The sequence below is a fragment of the Amblyomma mixtum genome, chromosome 8, assembly GCF_055824585.1.
Source record: "Amblyomma mixtum isolate Tamu chromosome 8, ASM5582458v1, whole genome shotgun sequence".
Taxonomy (NCBI): domain Eukaryota; kingdom Metazoa; phylum Arthropoda; class Arachnida; order Ixodida; family Ixodidae; genus Amblyomma; species Amblyomma mixtum.
The window spans coordinates 37,255,771-37,270,549 of NC_143019.1; the positions used below are offsets into that span (position 1 = coordinate 37,255,771).

The 14,779-nt window shown below is 48.5% G+C and overlaps 1 protein-coding gene across 3 annotated transcripts in view; it reads left to right on the top strand.

Moving 5' to 3' along the window:
• Positions 1-13,375, top strand: part of LOC149332119 (RNA-binding protein 25-like) — a 53,190-nt gene extending 39,815 nt beyond the window's left edge. For all 3 annotated transcript variants that reach the window (XM_089557068.1, XM_089557069.1, XM_089557070.1), the window contains 5 exons: positions 4,194-4,267; positions 4,707-5,242; positions 6,419-6,726; positions 7,688-7,834; positions 12,695-13,375. In XM_089557068.1, the coding sequence (XP_089413194.1) occupies positions 4,194-4,267; positions 4,707-5,242; positions 6,419-6,726; positions 7,688-7,834; positions 12,695-12,787 (1,158 nt within the window). In that variant the 3' untranslated portion in view covers positions 12,788-13,375. The remainder of the gene's footprint in view (positions 1-4,193; positions 4,268-4,706; positions 5,243-6,418; positions 6,727-7,687; positions 7,835-12,694) is intronic.
• The last annotated feature ends 1,404 nt before the right edge of the window (positions 13,376-14,779 follow it).

Sequence of the window (14,779 nt, forward strand, 5' to 3'; positions counted from 1 at the left end):
CCGAAATAACGAAACCGATTCCGTGATCTGTCCCGATTTAACGAACCTTTTTTCGAGAAATAAAGGTGAAAAAGTGTTAATTTTTGGTCTATTTTGTAGACAGCACCCCAAAATTTATTGATTGCGAGTCAGCGGTAACAGCGCGGAGCATCTTCAGCCCGTAGCTTTTTTCAAACTGCGCGGCGCAAAACGAGTTTTAATTTTGAGTCGAGCTCACGAGATGGCGCCAGCAGTAAAAAAGTTTCGTGCCACATTTCATAGATGGCGCTGTTGCAGTTCGCGTGTTTTTTTGTGTGTGTGTTTGTGTGTTGTGCTCTGTGTTCGCTCTTGTGCGGATATTTCCCCGTGCCTCTGAACGCACGTCTTTGTCAAGCTCAGCTTGTTAGGCCTCCATCAGTCTAGCCTTGCTATCGTGAACGCGGACGTGGTGTGTGCGAGCAAGCGCGCCGCTAACCCTCCTGACTAGCAGATGGAGCCCTGCAAGAAACGAAAAAGGCTTACCCTGGACGAGAAAGCGGACATAATTCGTGCTGTGACAAGTGGACAGAAGAAATGTGACGTGGCTGCATCACATGGCATTCCAGCGAGTACTCTCTCAACAATATTGAAAGGGAAAGATGACATCCTCCACGCCACTTCGTCGGGGAATCTCTCGCGCAAAAAAACGCTGAAGACCACTCCTCAAAGCAAAATGGAAGAGGCCCTCTTCGCCTGGTTTATGGATTTGCGGGCGAAGAATATTCCCGTGAGTGGAGACCTGCTCCAACAAAAAGCTCGCTCTTTCGCGTGCTTGCTGGGCGACAACGAGTTCAAGGCAAGTCCCGGCTGGCTGTCGCGCTTCAAAGAACGACACGGCATCGTCGGGAAAGTGCTTAGCGGTGAAGCGAGCAGCGTAAGCATGGCTGTAGTCGGCGACTGGCAGTCTGAAAACGTGCCCGACATTCTGGGAAAATATGCCCCCAGCGACGTCTACAACGCCAAAATGTCGTCTACAATGACATTTTGCCGGCGCACACGAGGGGACGGAAGACGCGCTGGACGCACCTCTGACCTACGAGAAATCTGTGCGGCCGTTGCTCACAAAGCGCACGCAGGCAAAGATCACCGACTTCTTTGGCGGAAAATAAATTTGTAGTCCCCTCGGGCCTTTCTTGTCGAGTAAGAATTTTTGTTGTTTCTTTTCATACGCGCTAGCGGTGCCGGTCGTGGTGTTGGCGCTACCCACTCGAAAGTAGCGCGGGGAGGAGGTGAAGCGAGCACGGCTTTGACCGCTTATCTGTTCTTTCAGCCAGCTTCGCGGTTGTTGCTGCGACACTGTCTTATCTTTTCTCTTTATCTTTCCTCTGATCTTTTAACTCTCCTCTATCTGCACTAGGCAGCGGTGGTGGCTGGGCTGAGCCAGTAGGCAGGGTGCAATTTCCTTTCACCCTTCTCTCAGTCGCAACAAAACAGCAACAAGCAGCGCACGACTGCTGCGACACAACAAAGCACAAAAAAAAGACGCCAGCTGCTTCGGCCGCCGCTAACCTCGCTTCTCTCGCCCTTTCTCACGCTGCTGATGACGATGACCATACGGATCGCCTGAGCAGTACAGTAGCGCCGCTCGTGGCAGTATTTTTTTCTTTTTGCTCTCGGCACACCGGCTTTGCGGGCTGCGGAGTGAAGTCGAATTAACCGACGCACGACCAAATTTGTTTGAATTAACGAGAGTTTCGCCCCATAGACTCTTATGTATAACTGTAGGGACCTCGCGTGCGCGTCGAGTTATCCAATTTTCCGAATTAACGGGGGTCGAATTAACGAGCTTTCACTTACCACTGCGGTAGTTTATGGCCTCCGCGATCGGCTCCGGCGGCTCGCCGTCGCGGAGGCCACGGGTAGTTATTGCTGCCGCGGCAAAAAAAAACCCAAAGGTGGCGCTAGTTGTATGATTACCAACTTTGGCGCCAATTTGTCATTAGCTGTGTGGCTTGCCGTCCCGTCGGCGGTATTTAGGGAAGATTGTTGCGCCGCTAGCCGAACCGTCCTTTGGGGTCGGTGCTACCGGCGTGAATTCGTCACGCACGAGTGCGACGAAAAGTGAAAATGGTACGTGCTAACCGATACGACCGCGATAAGCTGGTACGGTTTATGCGGATGCAAAATGCATTATGTTCAATGGGTGCTCAGTCGGGGACTTGACTTTACTACTTTTAAAACGAAAGTACTGTTTAAGCGGGTACGTTTTAACGAGGTTTTACTGTAATCGAATGTACTGAATTATGTGCCCAAGAAATGCCTCATTCAATTTAACGAAGTTCTCGATTTAACGAAATAATTCACGGCTCCCCTCAACTTCGTTAAATCGAGTTTTAACTGTATGTCAATATCTCAGCATCTAGGACAGATGGAGATGTCATATTGTTTGCTAAGGGAAGCTGAAGGCACAGTGTGTGCCTTCGAATAATCGAAGCAGGTCTGTTCAATCGCACTTCAAAAATATATAATTTCGCAAAGTTTATCCGTGTATTACATTCACACCTTGAGTAGTGACATTCTAAGTGCTGTAAAATTACTAATGAGGGTAACATGGAAAAATGGTTTTGATTATTGCACTCGTTACTCACCATACTATGCAGCAATGGATTAAAAGTTATTTGTTTTTGAGCGTTTTTTTTGCACTGAGGTACTAATGAATGACTAATTAATATTAATTACCTTGGGAACCGACTAACTTGTGAGAAAGGTAATTTCATTGTCCAAATCAGTATAAAAAGCTGAGCAAGACAATACAATGTCATTAGGATTGGACTAACAATAAGGAAAATAGGTCAAAGACCAGTGTCCCCCCTTAAAGGGACACTGAGGAGAGCACTATTAATATATTTTTTATAGCAAAATCCGATAGTTCGGCATGTCATGGCTTTGTTGACACTTGGCCGGCAGCGAAAAATGCATTTATTTCTAAGAAATTTGGATTCGAAGTTGAAAAGGTTTTTCCCGCCGCTGTGATTCAAACTTGGGATTCGGCTATGACGACAGAGGACTAAGTGACGTGAAACATGACGTGACATGACGTGATGCAGACTCCGTGATTTCTGGCGGCCAGCAGTGCGGCCTAGCAGCAGCCGAAAAGAAAGCTACCGCCGGCCGCACGTTGAAGGCATCTATCGGCTATTGCGGCCGTCGCTACAGTCGCTTCGCTTACGTTTGCACCGGCGTTTTGCGAGCGTTACGATGGATCTCGTTCTCGAAGTCCTCAACGAAGTTCTCGCAAATAGACACCTTCAGCATACCGTGTACCTTGATACCGCTAGCGGAATACCGGGAGCCCGCCTAACGCCGGCGAGCAGGCGCTGATTGGTCCCGATGCTTCAGGCGAGCGCGTAGCTGCCCGGCACGTGGCGCCATCTGGCGACGTCAAGGAGATTTGCGCATGCATTGGCTGCGCCTCAGTGATTTGTGCTTCTCGTGTCCTAGCGTTGCTAGAACCATTGGTTCTAGAAACATTTTTGTTATATGACGTCATGACGCTTGTACTTGTGAGTTTGGCCTGTGGCGGCGATACCTGTATTTTGGTTCTTGCTCTTTTCTACGTTACAAGAGCTTGTGTTACAAGAGCTTTGTGTATGAGTGGCGTTTTTGTAATCAGGAGCTGGTATTCTGTCGATACAAGCCAACTTCAATTTCTCCTCAGTGTCCCTTTAAGTGCTGCGGGCTGGGCAATGTTATCCTTATTTCATTTATTCGCTCGTCCTAATTGTTGTTGGAAGCACTTGCCACAGTGTGCGCTTTGCCAGATTCAAGCACGGCAGCAACAAAGGGGAAAGGAGGTTCAAAAGGAAAAAAAACAACTCATAGGTCTTTTGTGTCGTTATCTGTGGCTTTATGAAGCTTGCCTGTATGTTGCAACTCTTTTGCTCTGTGCTCAAAGGGACTGCTATGCAAGAAAAAAATTCACGAATGTCCTTAGATGTGTAGTGTTGGTAGTTTAGGACACTCAAACATGTGTGAGTGATATCTCAAGACTATGCGCATTACGTATACATCCACTACTATCTGCTTGACAGTGAAGAATTTTAGGCCTGTCAGGAATTACACGTGTAGCTTGCACGTGATTCAGACTTCTGAAGCTTTCTAGGTACGTCTTGCTGTTCTTGTCTCTACACGTGGTGTTTTGTGCTGATGCCAGCCATGCCGTCTTTCATGCGCAGGCTAAGGAAGCTCGCCGACTGAAGGAGTTCCTGGAAGACTACGAAGATGAAAGAGACGATGTCAAGTATTATAAGTAAGTTGGCACATTCTGTGTGGATTTATACTTCAAGAACACAATTTTGTCAAGTACCTTGTCAACTAAACGAGAGAGGATGTTAAACCTCCCTAAACCATTAATATTTTTTTTTTTTTTTTCAGGATCCCACTCCTCCCATAAATCAAACTCTTAAGAATTCTAATATTTGATCCTCTTTGAATTCAGGTGTGGCACAGGATAGGGTTAATTGGGATCAGTGGGGGGGACATTGTTGGGCTGATGGTGACTGTGGTGATGATGCGTTTGAATTATAGAGAGTTGACTGTATACCCTAATGAGCCTCCACTATAGTCTGCCCATGGCGGTTGATGTTTTGGTCTGTCCTTGTAGTGTAGGTCGCTTTTTGTGCATGCGTGCAAAATAAACTAGTGCTGAGGATGCACATGAACATTGGTGGTCCTCTCTCTCTCTCCAGGGGAGGTGCCCTGCAGAGGCGCCTGAAAGACCGGGAGAAAGAGATTGAGCTCGACAATCGCGATCGGCAGCGGGAGCGCGAGGAACTCGAGGACCTGCGGCGGAAGCTGACCGAGGAGGGCCACCCGGATCCCGAGGCCGAGGCCAAGCGCATCCACCACGAGGAAGAGGCCCGCCTGCTGAAGCCACAGCCCCACCTGCTGCCCGTGGTGCGGCCCGACCCCGAGCCGACGTCGGAGCGCGCTTCCTCCCGCGGCAGAGACGCCGCGTCGCCCCCTCCGCCACGGCGGTCTTCGCAGCACGCCCGGTCGCCCCGGGCCGAGCCGCGATCGCCGCCTCCGCGCCGCGAGAACTCGTCCTCGCGGCACGGTGGCCACTCGCCTTCTTCAGTGGCGTCGCCGCCAGCGTCGGCGGCGGGACCCACGTCGGCGATGGAAGAAGACGGCAGTGGTCAGAACAGCCTGTCGGGGTTCTCGGACGTGCTGGTCACTCCGCAGGAGGAAGGCAGGAGCATGGGCTTCGGAGTGCTGAAGCTGGGTGAGTGCCCTCCGTGCGTTTTGAGAAAAAAAAAAATCGTCTCGCATTTATGTCTTCAGCCGGAGGTACCGCATGGTGCCACCTGCGGTGCTGAGATCTAGTGATGTCAGGTGCTCTCTTCACGCAAGAAAGCTTTCCCGCACTTCGTGTGAGTGTGCGGGGAAGCTTTCTTGCGGGGGCGCACTTTGTACGGAAAAGCCGCAGACTTTTTCGTTTCTTGCTTGCCTCAAGGGTTCCGCGTGGACGCCTCGCGAGCGTCTCACGGAGTCTCCTTAGTTGCGGTCGCTGCAGTAGTTACACTGGAGTGACGTACACAGCCAAAGAGTTCAGTGAATTCTTTTTTACATTGTCTATGGGAAAGTTAAGGGGGGACCCTGGTCTTCAAAACAGTTTTTTATTAATCTAGACATAGTAATGAAATTTTCAGGCCACGTGTATTTTTGTGTGCTGATTCTAGATATGTCATTTAATTTCGTGTAAAGCAATTTCTTGAGCACTTGTGCAATTTTTATGCAAGTATTATGGGAAAAGTATTGCAGAAAATTTGCTGCAGGAAACTCGCTGAAACGCATGCCACTGGGTTCTCTTGACACCAAGGAATGCAATAAGGGTAAAATTATCATCCTGGCTATCATAGAACTTGAGTTATAGGGCACTGAAGCTGCCACTTCAGAAACAGGAATACACACTTTTCTTCTCATTTCTGAAGCGACAACTTCGAAACTCTATAACTCAAGTTCTATGATAGCCAGGATGATAATTTTACTCTTATTGCATTCCTTGGTGTCAAGAGAACCCAACGACATGCATTACAGGGAGTTTCCTGCAGCAAATTTTCTGCAAAACTTTTCCCAAAATACTTGCATAAAAATTGCACCAGTGCTCAAGAAATTGCTTTACATGAAATTAAATGACATATCTAGAATCAGCGCACAAAAATACATGTGGCCTGAAAATTTTATAACTGTGACTTCATTAATAAAAATTTTTTTTTCAAGACCAGGGTACCCCTTAAGTGAATGTTTCACAATTGGTCGTCATATCAGCAGGTCCTTCAGTTCATTCCCCAAGCATGTTGCACAAGTTGGTGGACACTGTAGCTTTCTTTCCGCTCTCTTCATCCCTTATTGTGCTGACCCCTAAGCTCTCTCCTTTGTTTGAACGTCGTCTCCCCAGGTGGAAGCCCGGGCCAGCCGAGCGGTCGCAAGAGCCCCACGTCGGGCAGCGGCAAGCGCAAGAAACTGTCGGCAGCTGCGTCACAGGTGTTCGGCAACGCGGAAGAGGAGGAGTCGGGGGAGTCGCGGAAGAAGCGCAAGCTGGTGCCCCTAGCGGACGAAGAGGGTCGGCAACAGCAGGAGCAGCAGCAGCAGCAACACATGAACACAGAGGAGAAGCGCAAGCACATCAAGAACCTGATCGACCGCATACCCACATCCAAGGAGGAGCTCTTCAACTTCAACTTCGACCGGAGCCTCGTTGACAACGTGAGTGGGGAAAAGCTGGTTTCCATTCAGAAAATCTTGTTGCATGTTTCCATTCTTTCGACGACACAGCACACCAACTTGTGGTGTTGTCTCCTGGCCGGCGTGAAATCTTTATGAACGGAGCCGCCGCGGTGGCTTAGTGGTTATGGTGCTCGGCTGCTGACCCAAAAGACGCGGGTTCGATCTTGGCCGCGGCGGCTGGAATTTTTTTGGAGGAGAAATTCTAGAGGCCCGTGTACTGTGCAATGTCAATGCACGTTAAAGAACCCCAGGTGGTCGAAATTTCCGGAGCCCTCCACTACGGTGTCTCTCATAGCCTTAGTCGCTTTGGGACGTTAAACCCCATAAACCATAAACCAAACCTTTATGAACGGGAGATTTTTGCTCCAAAGCCCCTCCTAATGCAACTTGTATACAGGGTACACACACCACGATGGGAAATGGTAAGTTATTTGCAGGGTGCTGTAATTGCTTGTTCAAGTAAAAAAAAAAAAAGACTAGTAAAATTGGTTTGTGTTGAGTGGCTAAACAGCGATTTTCGCTCTCATCTCGGAATGCGACCCAAAAGGCAACATGCTCTCAATTTTTCGTTAATATTGCCTTCCAATTACTTCTAACGGCACCTATGTCTAGTGCTGGGTGCTTTGTAGCGTTTTTTTCGTCTTGAAGGTTAAACGGTGCTATACAGTTGACTCGTAACAAATTTGAACTCCGGAGGGACCGAAAATTTGTTCAGATTATTTGGTGTTCATTTGATGTGCAGTTCAAATTAAGGAAAGCCCTGTTTCAAAAGAAGCACTTGATGTTGACAGGGCCAAGGCATCAGTTTGAATAAGCAAAAGTTCGACGTTAACGGAACTCCGCTGCATTCGATTAGAGAGTCGAATGTATTCACATGGCTGCTTCCTTGGGAGACAAGTTGTTGTGAGGTGTTTGCCCATCCTCTCCCCTCTTTCCTCAGGCACTGATGGACAAGCGGATCAGGCCGTGGATCAACAAGAAGATTGTGGAGTACATTGGCGAGGAGGAACCCACACTGGTGGACTTCATCTGCTCCAAGGTGCTGGCCGGCAGTGCCGCCCAGAGCATACTCAACGACGTGTCCATGGTGAGTGTTCGGGGAAGTGTTCGGCGCATCTTGAGGAGTGCGCATTCTCTTGCTCCGAGAAACAGCGGATGATAGTGGCCGGCGTTTTTTGAATCGCGTTCAATTTACAGTAATCCCTCGTTATAACGAAGTCAGCGGGACGGCAAAAAAATTCGTTATAAGCGATAATTCGATATAAGCGACCGCTCAAAAAAGCTAAAACAGTCGAGATTTAATTGCGCCACAACTGCGAGGAAGCTGGTGGATGACGCCGCGCGGCGTCCCCTAGCTGCAGCGGTTGCTAGGCAACGGCTCAAGGTCGGTCTCTGTGCCTCCTCGGAGCACTGCCAGAGCGCAATCGCAAGTTCGTGGCCAATGTAGCTTTTGCTACAAAATTTGCTCGTAGCACATTTGTTACTTCTACCGGCAACTCAGTATTGGTCAGCGATCCTCACAGATGATACAGTTTTCAAATTTCGAAAGAGTGGAGCTTTCGGCAACGATGCCGCCTGCAGGAACGCCGGGTGACAAACTGCGCGCTTCTCCCTGACTGCCCTGGTCGCTACTAAGCCTAGCCGGTTTCGCATCGACGCCGCGGCTGTTAGCGCTTCGGTACTGGACAGCACTCAAAGACGCTACACTCGGCACCCCTTTACTGTCAACTAGTCCCATAATAAAAGACACATTAGATTTCCACGACGCCTTCAGCAACGGAGCTAGCAGATGCCGGCGGCCGGCGTCAAGGCTGGCAGGCCACGGCCGGTCTCGACGTGCGCGATGGAGCGAGCGAGCGCGTCGAGACCGGCCTTGGGCAGGCCGGCTCGGCTCAAAGGAGCGCGCCCTACGTCATCGTGACGCTGCCGCTCTCCGCGCTCGCATTGGCTCCTACTTCCCGTCGTGTTTGCCGCGAGCGGCCCGCCGTTGACATCTAGCAGGTTGGACGCAGGCGGCGAGCTGCGATCGGCCGCTGCGGCGCCGTTCGCAACTTCGCGCCGCGGTGAATTGCGCTCGCTTTTCTTTCCACGCATTTAGACCGTTTGTCTAGTCGAATGGCGCGAATCGAGCATGACCGGCCACTTTTCCACATCCAAAAACACTGCGGTTTTCTGGCATCGCAAAGCGCGAGGAAAACTATTTTCGTGTGGATTCTGTCACGGGGGAACACTGGGAATGCGCTTCCGACCGAGATTAACAGTTCGGGCGTGGTGCACCATGGAATTTGGTCCCGCTGAGCAGGGGACACTCGGCACTCCCTTGGTGCCCGTTACTAGGCAGGTCATCGATCGTGGGTTTGGTACTTTTGTGGCCTGTTCTATGCCTGCATGAGTCTAATTCGTCGGCGGTATTATTTTGGCACTGCATGCGCAAAGGGTCGCCGTCACGACGCCGCCACGGTGGCAATGCCTCCGCTCGCCACTTCGCTCTAAGCAGGTCAAGCTCTTCGTGCGCTTCGAGTAATGCGGCTTAAAATGCATGCGTTTGGGTCGGGACCGGAAGAAATTTCGAATAAAGCGATATTTCGAGTAAAGCGATTTCTTTATAACGAGGGATTACTGTATGTAGAAACTCCCGGCTTTACATTGAACATTGACACCTGGCTACTTTTCAATGCCCTGATATAGATGGTAAGCTAGTGCAACTTTTGTAATACAGTCGAACCCGGATATATCGAATTCGAAGGGGATCGGAAAATAGTTCGATATAGCGAAAATTCGATATACAGATATAGGCTAAAACTGCACTCCCGATCATAACAAATTGTGGCTTACCGTTTGGAACAGCCGCGAATCACATAGTATGGGCGCGCAATGTGAAAGCGCTTTATTTCGCGGAAAAAAAAAATCACTAATTTTGGGCTGCTTTTTCCCCTGGGAAACGAAGTTCAAAACATTGGCCTCGATCTTCTCGAGACTGTCCAGGTGCGAGAACACAGTGCCTTCCATTTCGCCGCAACAGCGCCGAATCAGGCTAACGCTGACGCCAGTTCAGTGGCTGCGCACGGACGCGTTTCTTCGACAACACAGTTGCCCTCGTCATCGCTGGAGTCGGCGTCTTGAACGCCAGCTACCGCTTGAACTTCGCTGTCAGCGTTAAAGTCCTCAACAGTCACTTCGGACGGAACGGCGCCGAGAAAATTGGACAAGTCGCGAAACGCGTCGTCCAAGCACTCATCGTCATCTAAATCTTCCGGACATTCATCTCCGGCCACTTGCCAAAACAGTTGGCTACTGGGACCTGCTTCACGTCGCGCGTTGAAACACAGGCACACACACACAAAAAAAAAAACACGCGAGGCGCAGATGGAGCGATAAGAGCGAAGCCTATGCGAGCGGCAGTCAACCCGGCTGCGAAGGAACGACAGAGGGAAAAAGAAAGAGCAGGGAGAAAGATCGGCGCTCTGGGCTTCGTTTTTTTTTTTTTTTTTTCTGAGCTCTCTCTTTTCCCCAGACCCACGATGTGCCCACGAGCGACCGTTTTCTCTCTCTCTCTTTCCCCAAGAAGCGTGGTCGCCGCGCGTCTCCATGCGGCGCTCTCTCTTCGCTGGTCTCCAATGACCTTGACGGAGCACACGCCGGCGGTACAGGAGGAGAGGAGGAGCGGGAAAGCTCGCGCCGGTGGGGCGCAAAAACGGGGAACAAAAAAAAAAAAAGGGCCCTGCGCCTGCTGACTGCGGAAATGTTCTCCGCTGAGGCGGCTGAGGACCGGACAGGAATGTCTTTGGGGAAAGCGCACCTTCCAGGGGCGCGGCGCGGCGTTCGATATATCCAATGTCCGGCGAAAATGGAATTCGATATACAACGCAACTGTCCTATACTTTTACATAGTATTTTCAAGGGGGTAATCTGTGTGTTCGATATAGCCAATAATTCGAAATATGCGGGTTCGATATATCCGGGTTCGACTGTATACTGTATTCACGTTCGCACTGCAATTATTGTCATTGACAATTATTTTCAGTGGCAAGTACAATTTGCAGGAAAGACTGGTCATTTGTTGCTCCAATCATTGGTGCAGACTGAAATAAACATGGCTGTTTAGTGGACACTTGCAGAATATGGCTTCTAGTCTGTGTGATGGTAGTTGGGAGGTCCTTTCTGTTAACTAAGTGGTTAGGGTATACAGAGTGGATATGTAACAGGTGTTGTTGTGTCAGAGGATCTAGAGAAATGTGAAATCCAGTTTAACTTTATTTTTTCTTGAGCACTGTAATAACCATTCGAATCAGTTACAGTGGAACCTCGATTATACGACGTTCAGGGGACCGCGCGAAACCGTCGTATAATCCGGGTGTCGTATAATCGAAAATCAAAGAATGCGGCCAGTGGCGCTCGGCCTTGCGCCAAAAACTGTTGACCGGCTTCAAGCCCGCGGCAAGTACGCCAATCAGATTAAAAAAGACAAAACCCAGCATTTGTTTGAAACAGATTTGCAAAAAAATCTTTATTACCGTTTAAAAAAATCGGTAATTTTTTTTTTTTTTTTTTTTTTTTGCACCTTTGCCCAACCTCGGCGCATCAACTTTCTTTCAAGGGCTGCCACGTCTGGCAGTAGGTCGCCAACATCGTCGCGCGCGCAAGCAAAGCGCCGGATGTTGTCGACGCTCTGCAACACGTCCGCGTAACTAGGAATGGGAGCGCAAACCTCTGCATCGTTGTCCACTTTGGAAGTTTTATCGTGGGGCACAAGCATCCACAAGCACAAGCATTACAAAAAGCGCCGTGGACGCCGCTGTCCTCGCTTGGGCGAGCGCGGCCTCGCCCGCTTATCTGTTTTTTCATCAGCGTCTGCAGGAGCAGACGCATCTGTTGCTGGGACGCACGTCTTATCTTTTCTCTTTATCTTTCCTCTGATCTTTTAACTCTCCTCGGCAGCGGTGGTGGCTTGGCTCACGCCAGTAGGCGGGCCCGTGCGCTTTCCTTTTCATCCTTCTCTCAGTCGCAACGACAACACGCAGGCCGCGCCTCCTTGGGACTGGACTGCACAGGCTCTACGAAAAAGAGAGCAAGTGCACTTGGCGGCCTCGGCAACGCTCTCTTGCGCGCAAAAATGGGGGTGCTTAGATTCGCATGCAGTTTTTTTTTTTTTTCAGAAATTTTTTTCCGAAAATAGGGGGGGTGCTTAGAATCGCGAAAATACGGTCGGCCTGCGTTTGCTGACGGCCTTTTTTGATGGACGGTACGAGCCAGCCGTCGTACGAAGCGGGGTCCTTCTAAAATTTGCGTCGTATAACCGAGGTTTTTAATGCATTGTCTCTACGGGGGTTTTGCCGGGACCGCACAAATTCGTCGTAAAATGCGGGTCGTCGCATGACCGGGGGACGTATAATCGAGGTTCCACTGTAGATGTCTTAATACATTCAAGCTGGGGCTGGCATCCACAGTTTTAACTCTTTCGAATGTCTTCAAAACTAAAGTGTATTCCGCTGTTTTTTTTACTGCTCCCCCCCCCCCCCCCTACTCCTTTTTTTTTCTTACCTGTTAAAAGTGTACCGCAAGTTTCAGATTGATGCTTCACAAATTTTCAAAGACAGGGCAGGGGATATTCAAAATTCCGCAAGTGCGCTTTCCCGCATAACAATGTTGTCCCAAACAAGATGGCTGACTATGCGTTTCCAGCTGAAACAAAGCAAGAAAGACTGGTTTTTTGTTTGATTCTTCCAAAATACGTTTCTCACATTCTATCCACACCTTTAGCGCTTGTCCTGCAGCCCACGTTGTTCCTTTATAGCGAAGTCGGCCATCTTGTTTGGGGCAACACAGTTGTGTGGGAAAGCGCACTTGCGGAATTTTGAATATCCCCTATTGCAACAAGGGAGGCCTACAGTATCTTCTCAGATATGCATGTTTTGTTTACATTCACTTCTTTTTTTCTCTATTTCAGGTGCTGGATGAAGAAGCCGAAGTGTTTGTTGTGAAGATGTGGCGACTTCTCATCTACGAGATTGAAGCCAAGAAAGTGGGATTAGTGAAGTGACAAGACAGCGCGATGCACACGTGTGCGCAACGCTAGGGACCTTTTATTTTCTCTCTCTCTCTCCAGTGGCCGTTCAGTGGACATTTTTTGTGACATCATCTGCTGCTCTTGTAGGTTCGATGCAATCCGTCACCACTACAACCATCTCTCCTGTAAATATTGTCAATTCTCTACCACTTTTTTTTTTTTTATTGTAGAGCATTACTTTCTCTTTTCCACACACACACACATCTATTGTGACTATTGTATAATGCACGATGGCACACGGTTGCCAGTTTGCTCTTTGAAGAGGAGGATTTGCATGAATAGGACCTGTAGAAATGGGGGGAGGGGAAACATACGGCGATGTAAATTCTGATTATGTGGATTTGGGAAGAGTCTCGGATCTCTCTTTCTCTCTCCAAATCTAGTGACAATGACTTCCTTTCGTGAAATGGCCTGCCAACATCACAAGTGCCATCTTTTTTTAAGTGGCTGTGAAGTAAGACTCCTTCCTCTTCTGCATTCATTTATTTCTGTTCTCTTTTATCTAAGCGAGCTAAGTCAATGTGGAACTGTACGAACTTCATTAAAAAAAAAGGAATGCAACTTGTTCGTGTTTTGTCATCAACAATATGGTTCTGCACTAGTGTGGCTTTCAATTTAGGTTAGTGATGTCGTGTGACTGCCACTTATAGAGCCATATGCCTGCCTGAGTGGTAAGTCAAGACAAGCTTGAAAATAGGTGCTAAACACTGAGTTACAAAAATAGCAATCTGAAAGCGGATGCATGACGTCCAGCTTCTGATTTTTCTGGAATTTTATAGCTTTCAACGACGGGGCCATTGAATATTAATAGGTACGCTTGCGAGACATTTGCAGACACATTTCTTGTGCGAGAGGCGTATTTAGTTGGCTTGGAACTTGCAGCTCGATAAAGTGGACTCCAATTTTGACCGTAGTTTTGTAGACAGATGTGTGTTGTGTAGAGGTGTGCGAATGTCAGTTATGGGCTGCGAAGAGTGCGAATTCAAAATACTGGGTGCAAATCGAATATTTTCACAATTTTGAATATCGCTACACATAGTTTTAAAATTAAGAAAAATGCTTTTCCAGAATACATAGCTGTGAAAAAAAAAAACTAATATATTGCAAAAAAATTTTCACCCATCAGCATAAGGAAGTGGGAATTAGGTTGTAGCATATTAGCAATGTGCTTTATTTTAAAGATAAATACTACGTTGTGTACAATCCTTTAACACTTGCTGACGGTGCAAAGTATAGTCGCACCTCATTGTAGCGAACGCAAATATTGCAAATTATTGGCTGCATGGGACTGTCCCTAAATATATTTCAAACAAACGCATGCATTTCTTAATCTGTATGTCGACTGTGGTTTGCCATAAAATATCGAACTGCTGAATGCAGTCTGTGCCTGGTCGGATGGCAGGCAGCGGTCTGCCTGACTACACGGGTGCCTCGTGGTGGAGCGGCAGGCGTTCACGCCGTGGTTCACACTTTACCTCACTTCACCAACAGTGCTACAGCCCGACATTAGTGCTGCGAAACCAGCACCACGGTCGATTGCAGTACTATTCCAGCAGCCATTCTCTACTCGCGGCGACTATCATGGAGGTGGTGAAAACTGCGATGGCTTTCGTCCTGGCATATCTTTTATGCAACACCGCTGCAACGTGAGGAAGCCACATTGGTATCCGCAGCGAAGCCAACTTGACTAGCATTTGCCGCTCAATTTTTTTGCAGCCTCTGCAACCACCATGAGCGGCTCCAAAACTGTGTTAAAACTACTGAAAAGGTCTCTACCAGTTGCTCTTCTTTTGCTGACTAAATTTAGCTTCTCCATCGCGAATTTTTGCCAACATTTTAAATTGCAAGTTTCACCTGTATCGAACTATTCTGCGATTTTTACCCATTGGCTGTAACAAGGCTTCACAGTAATATCACAGTTTGGCTTAAAGGGACAGTGAGGAGAGCACTATTAATATTTTTTCT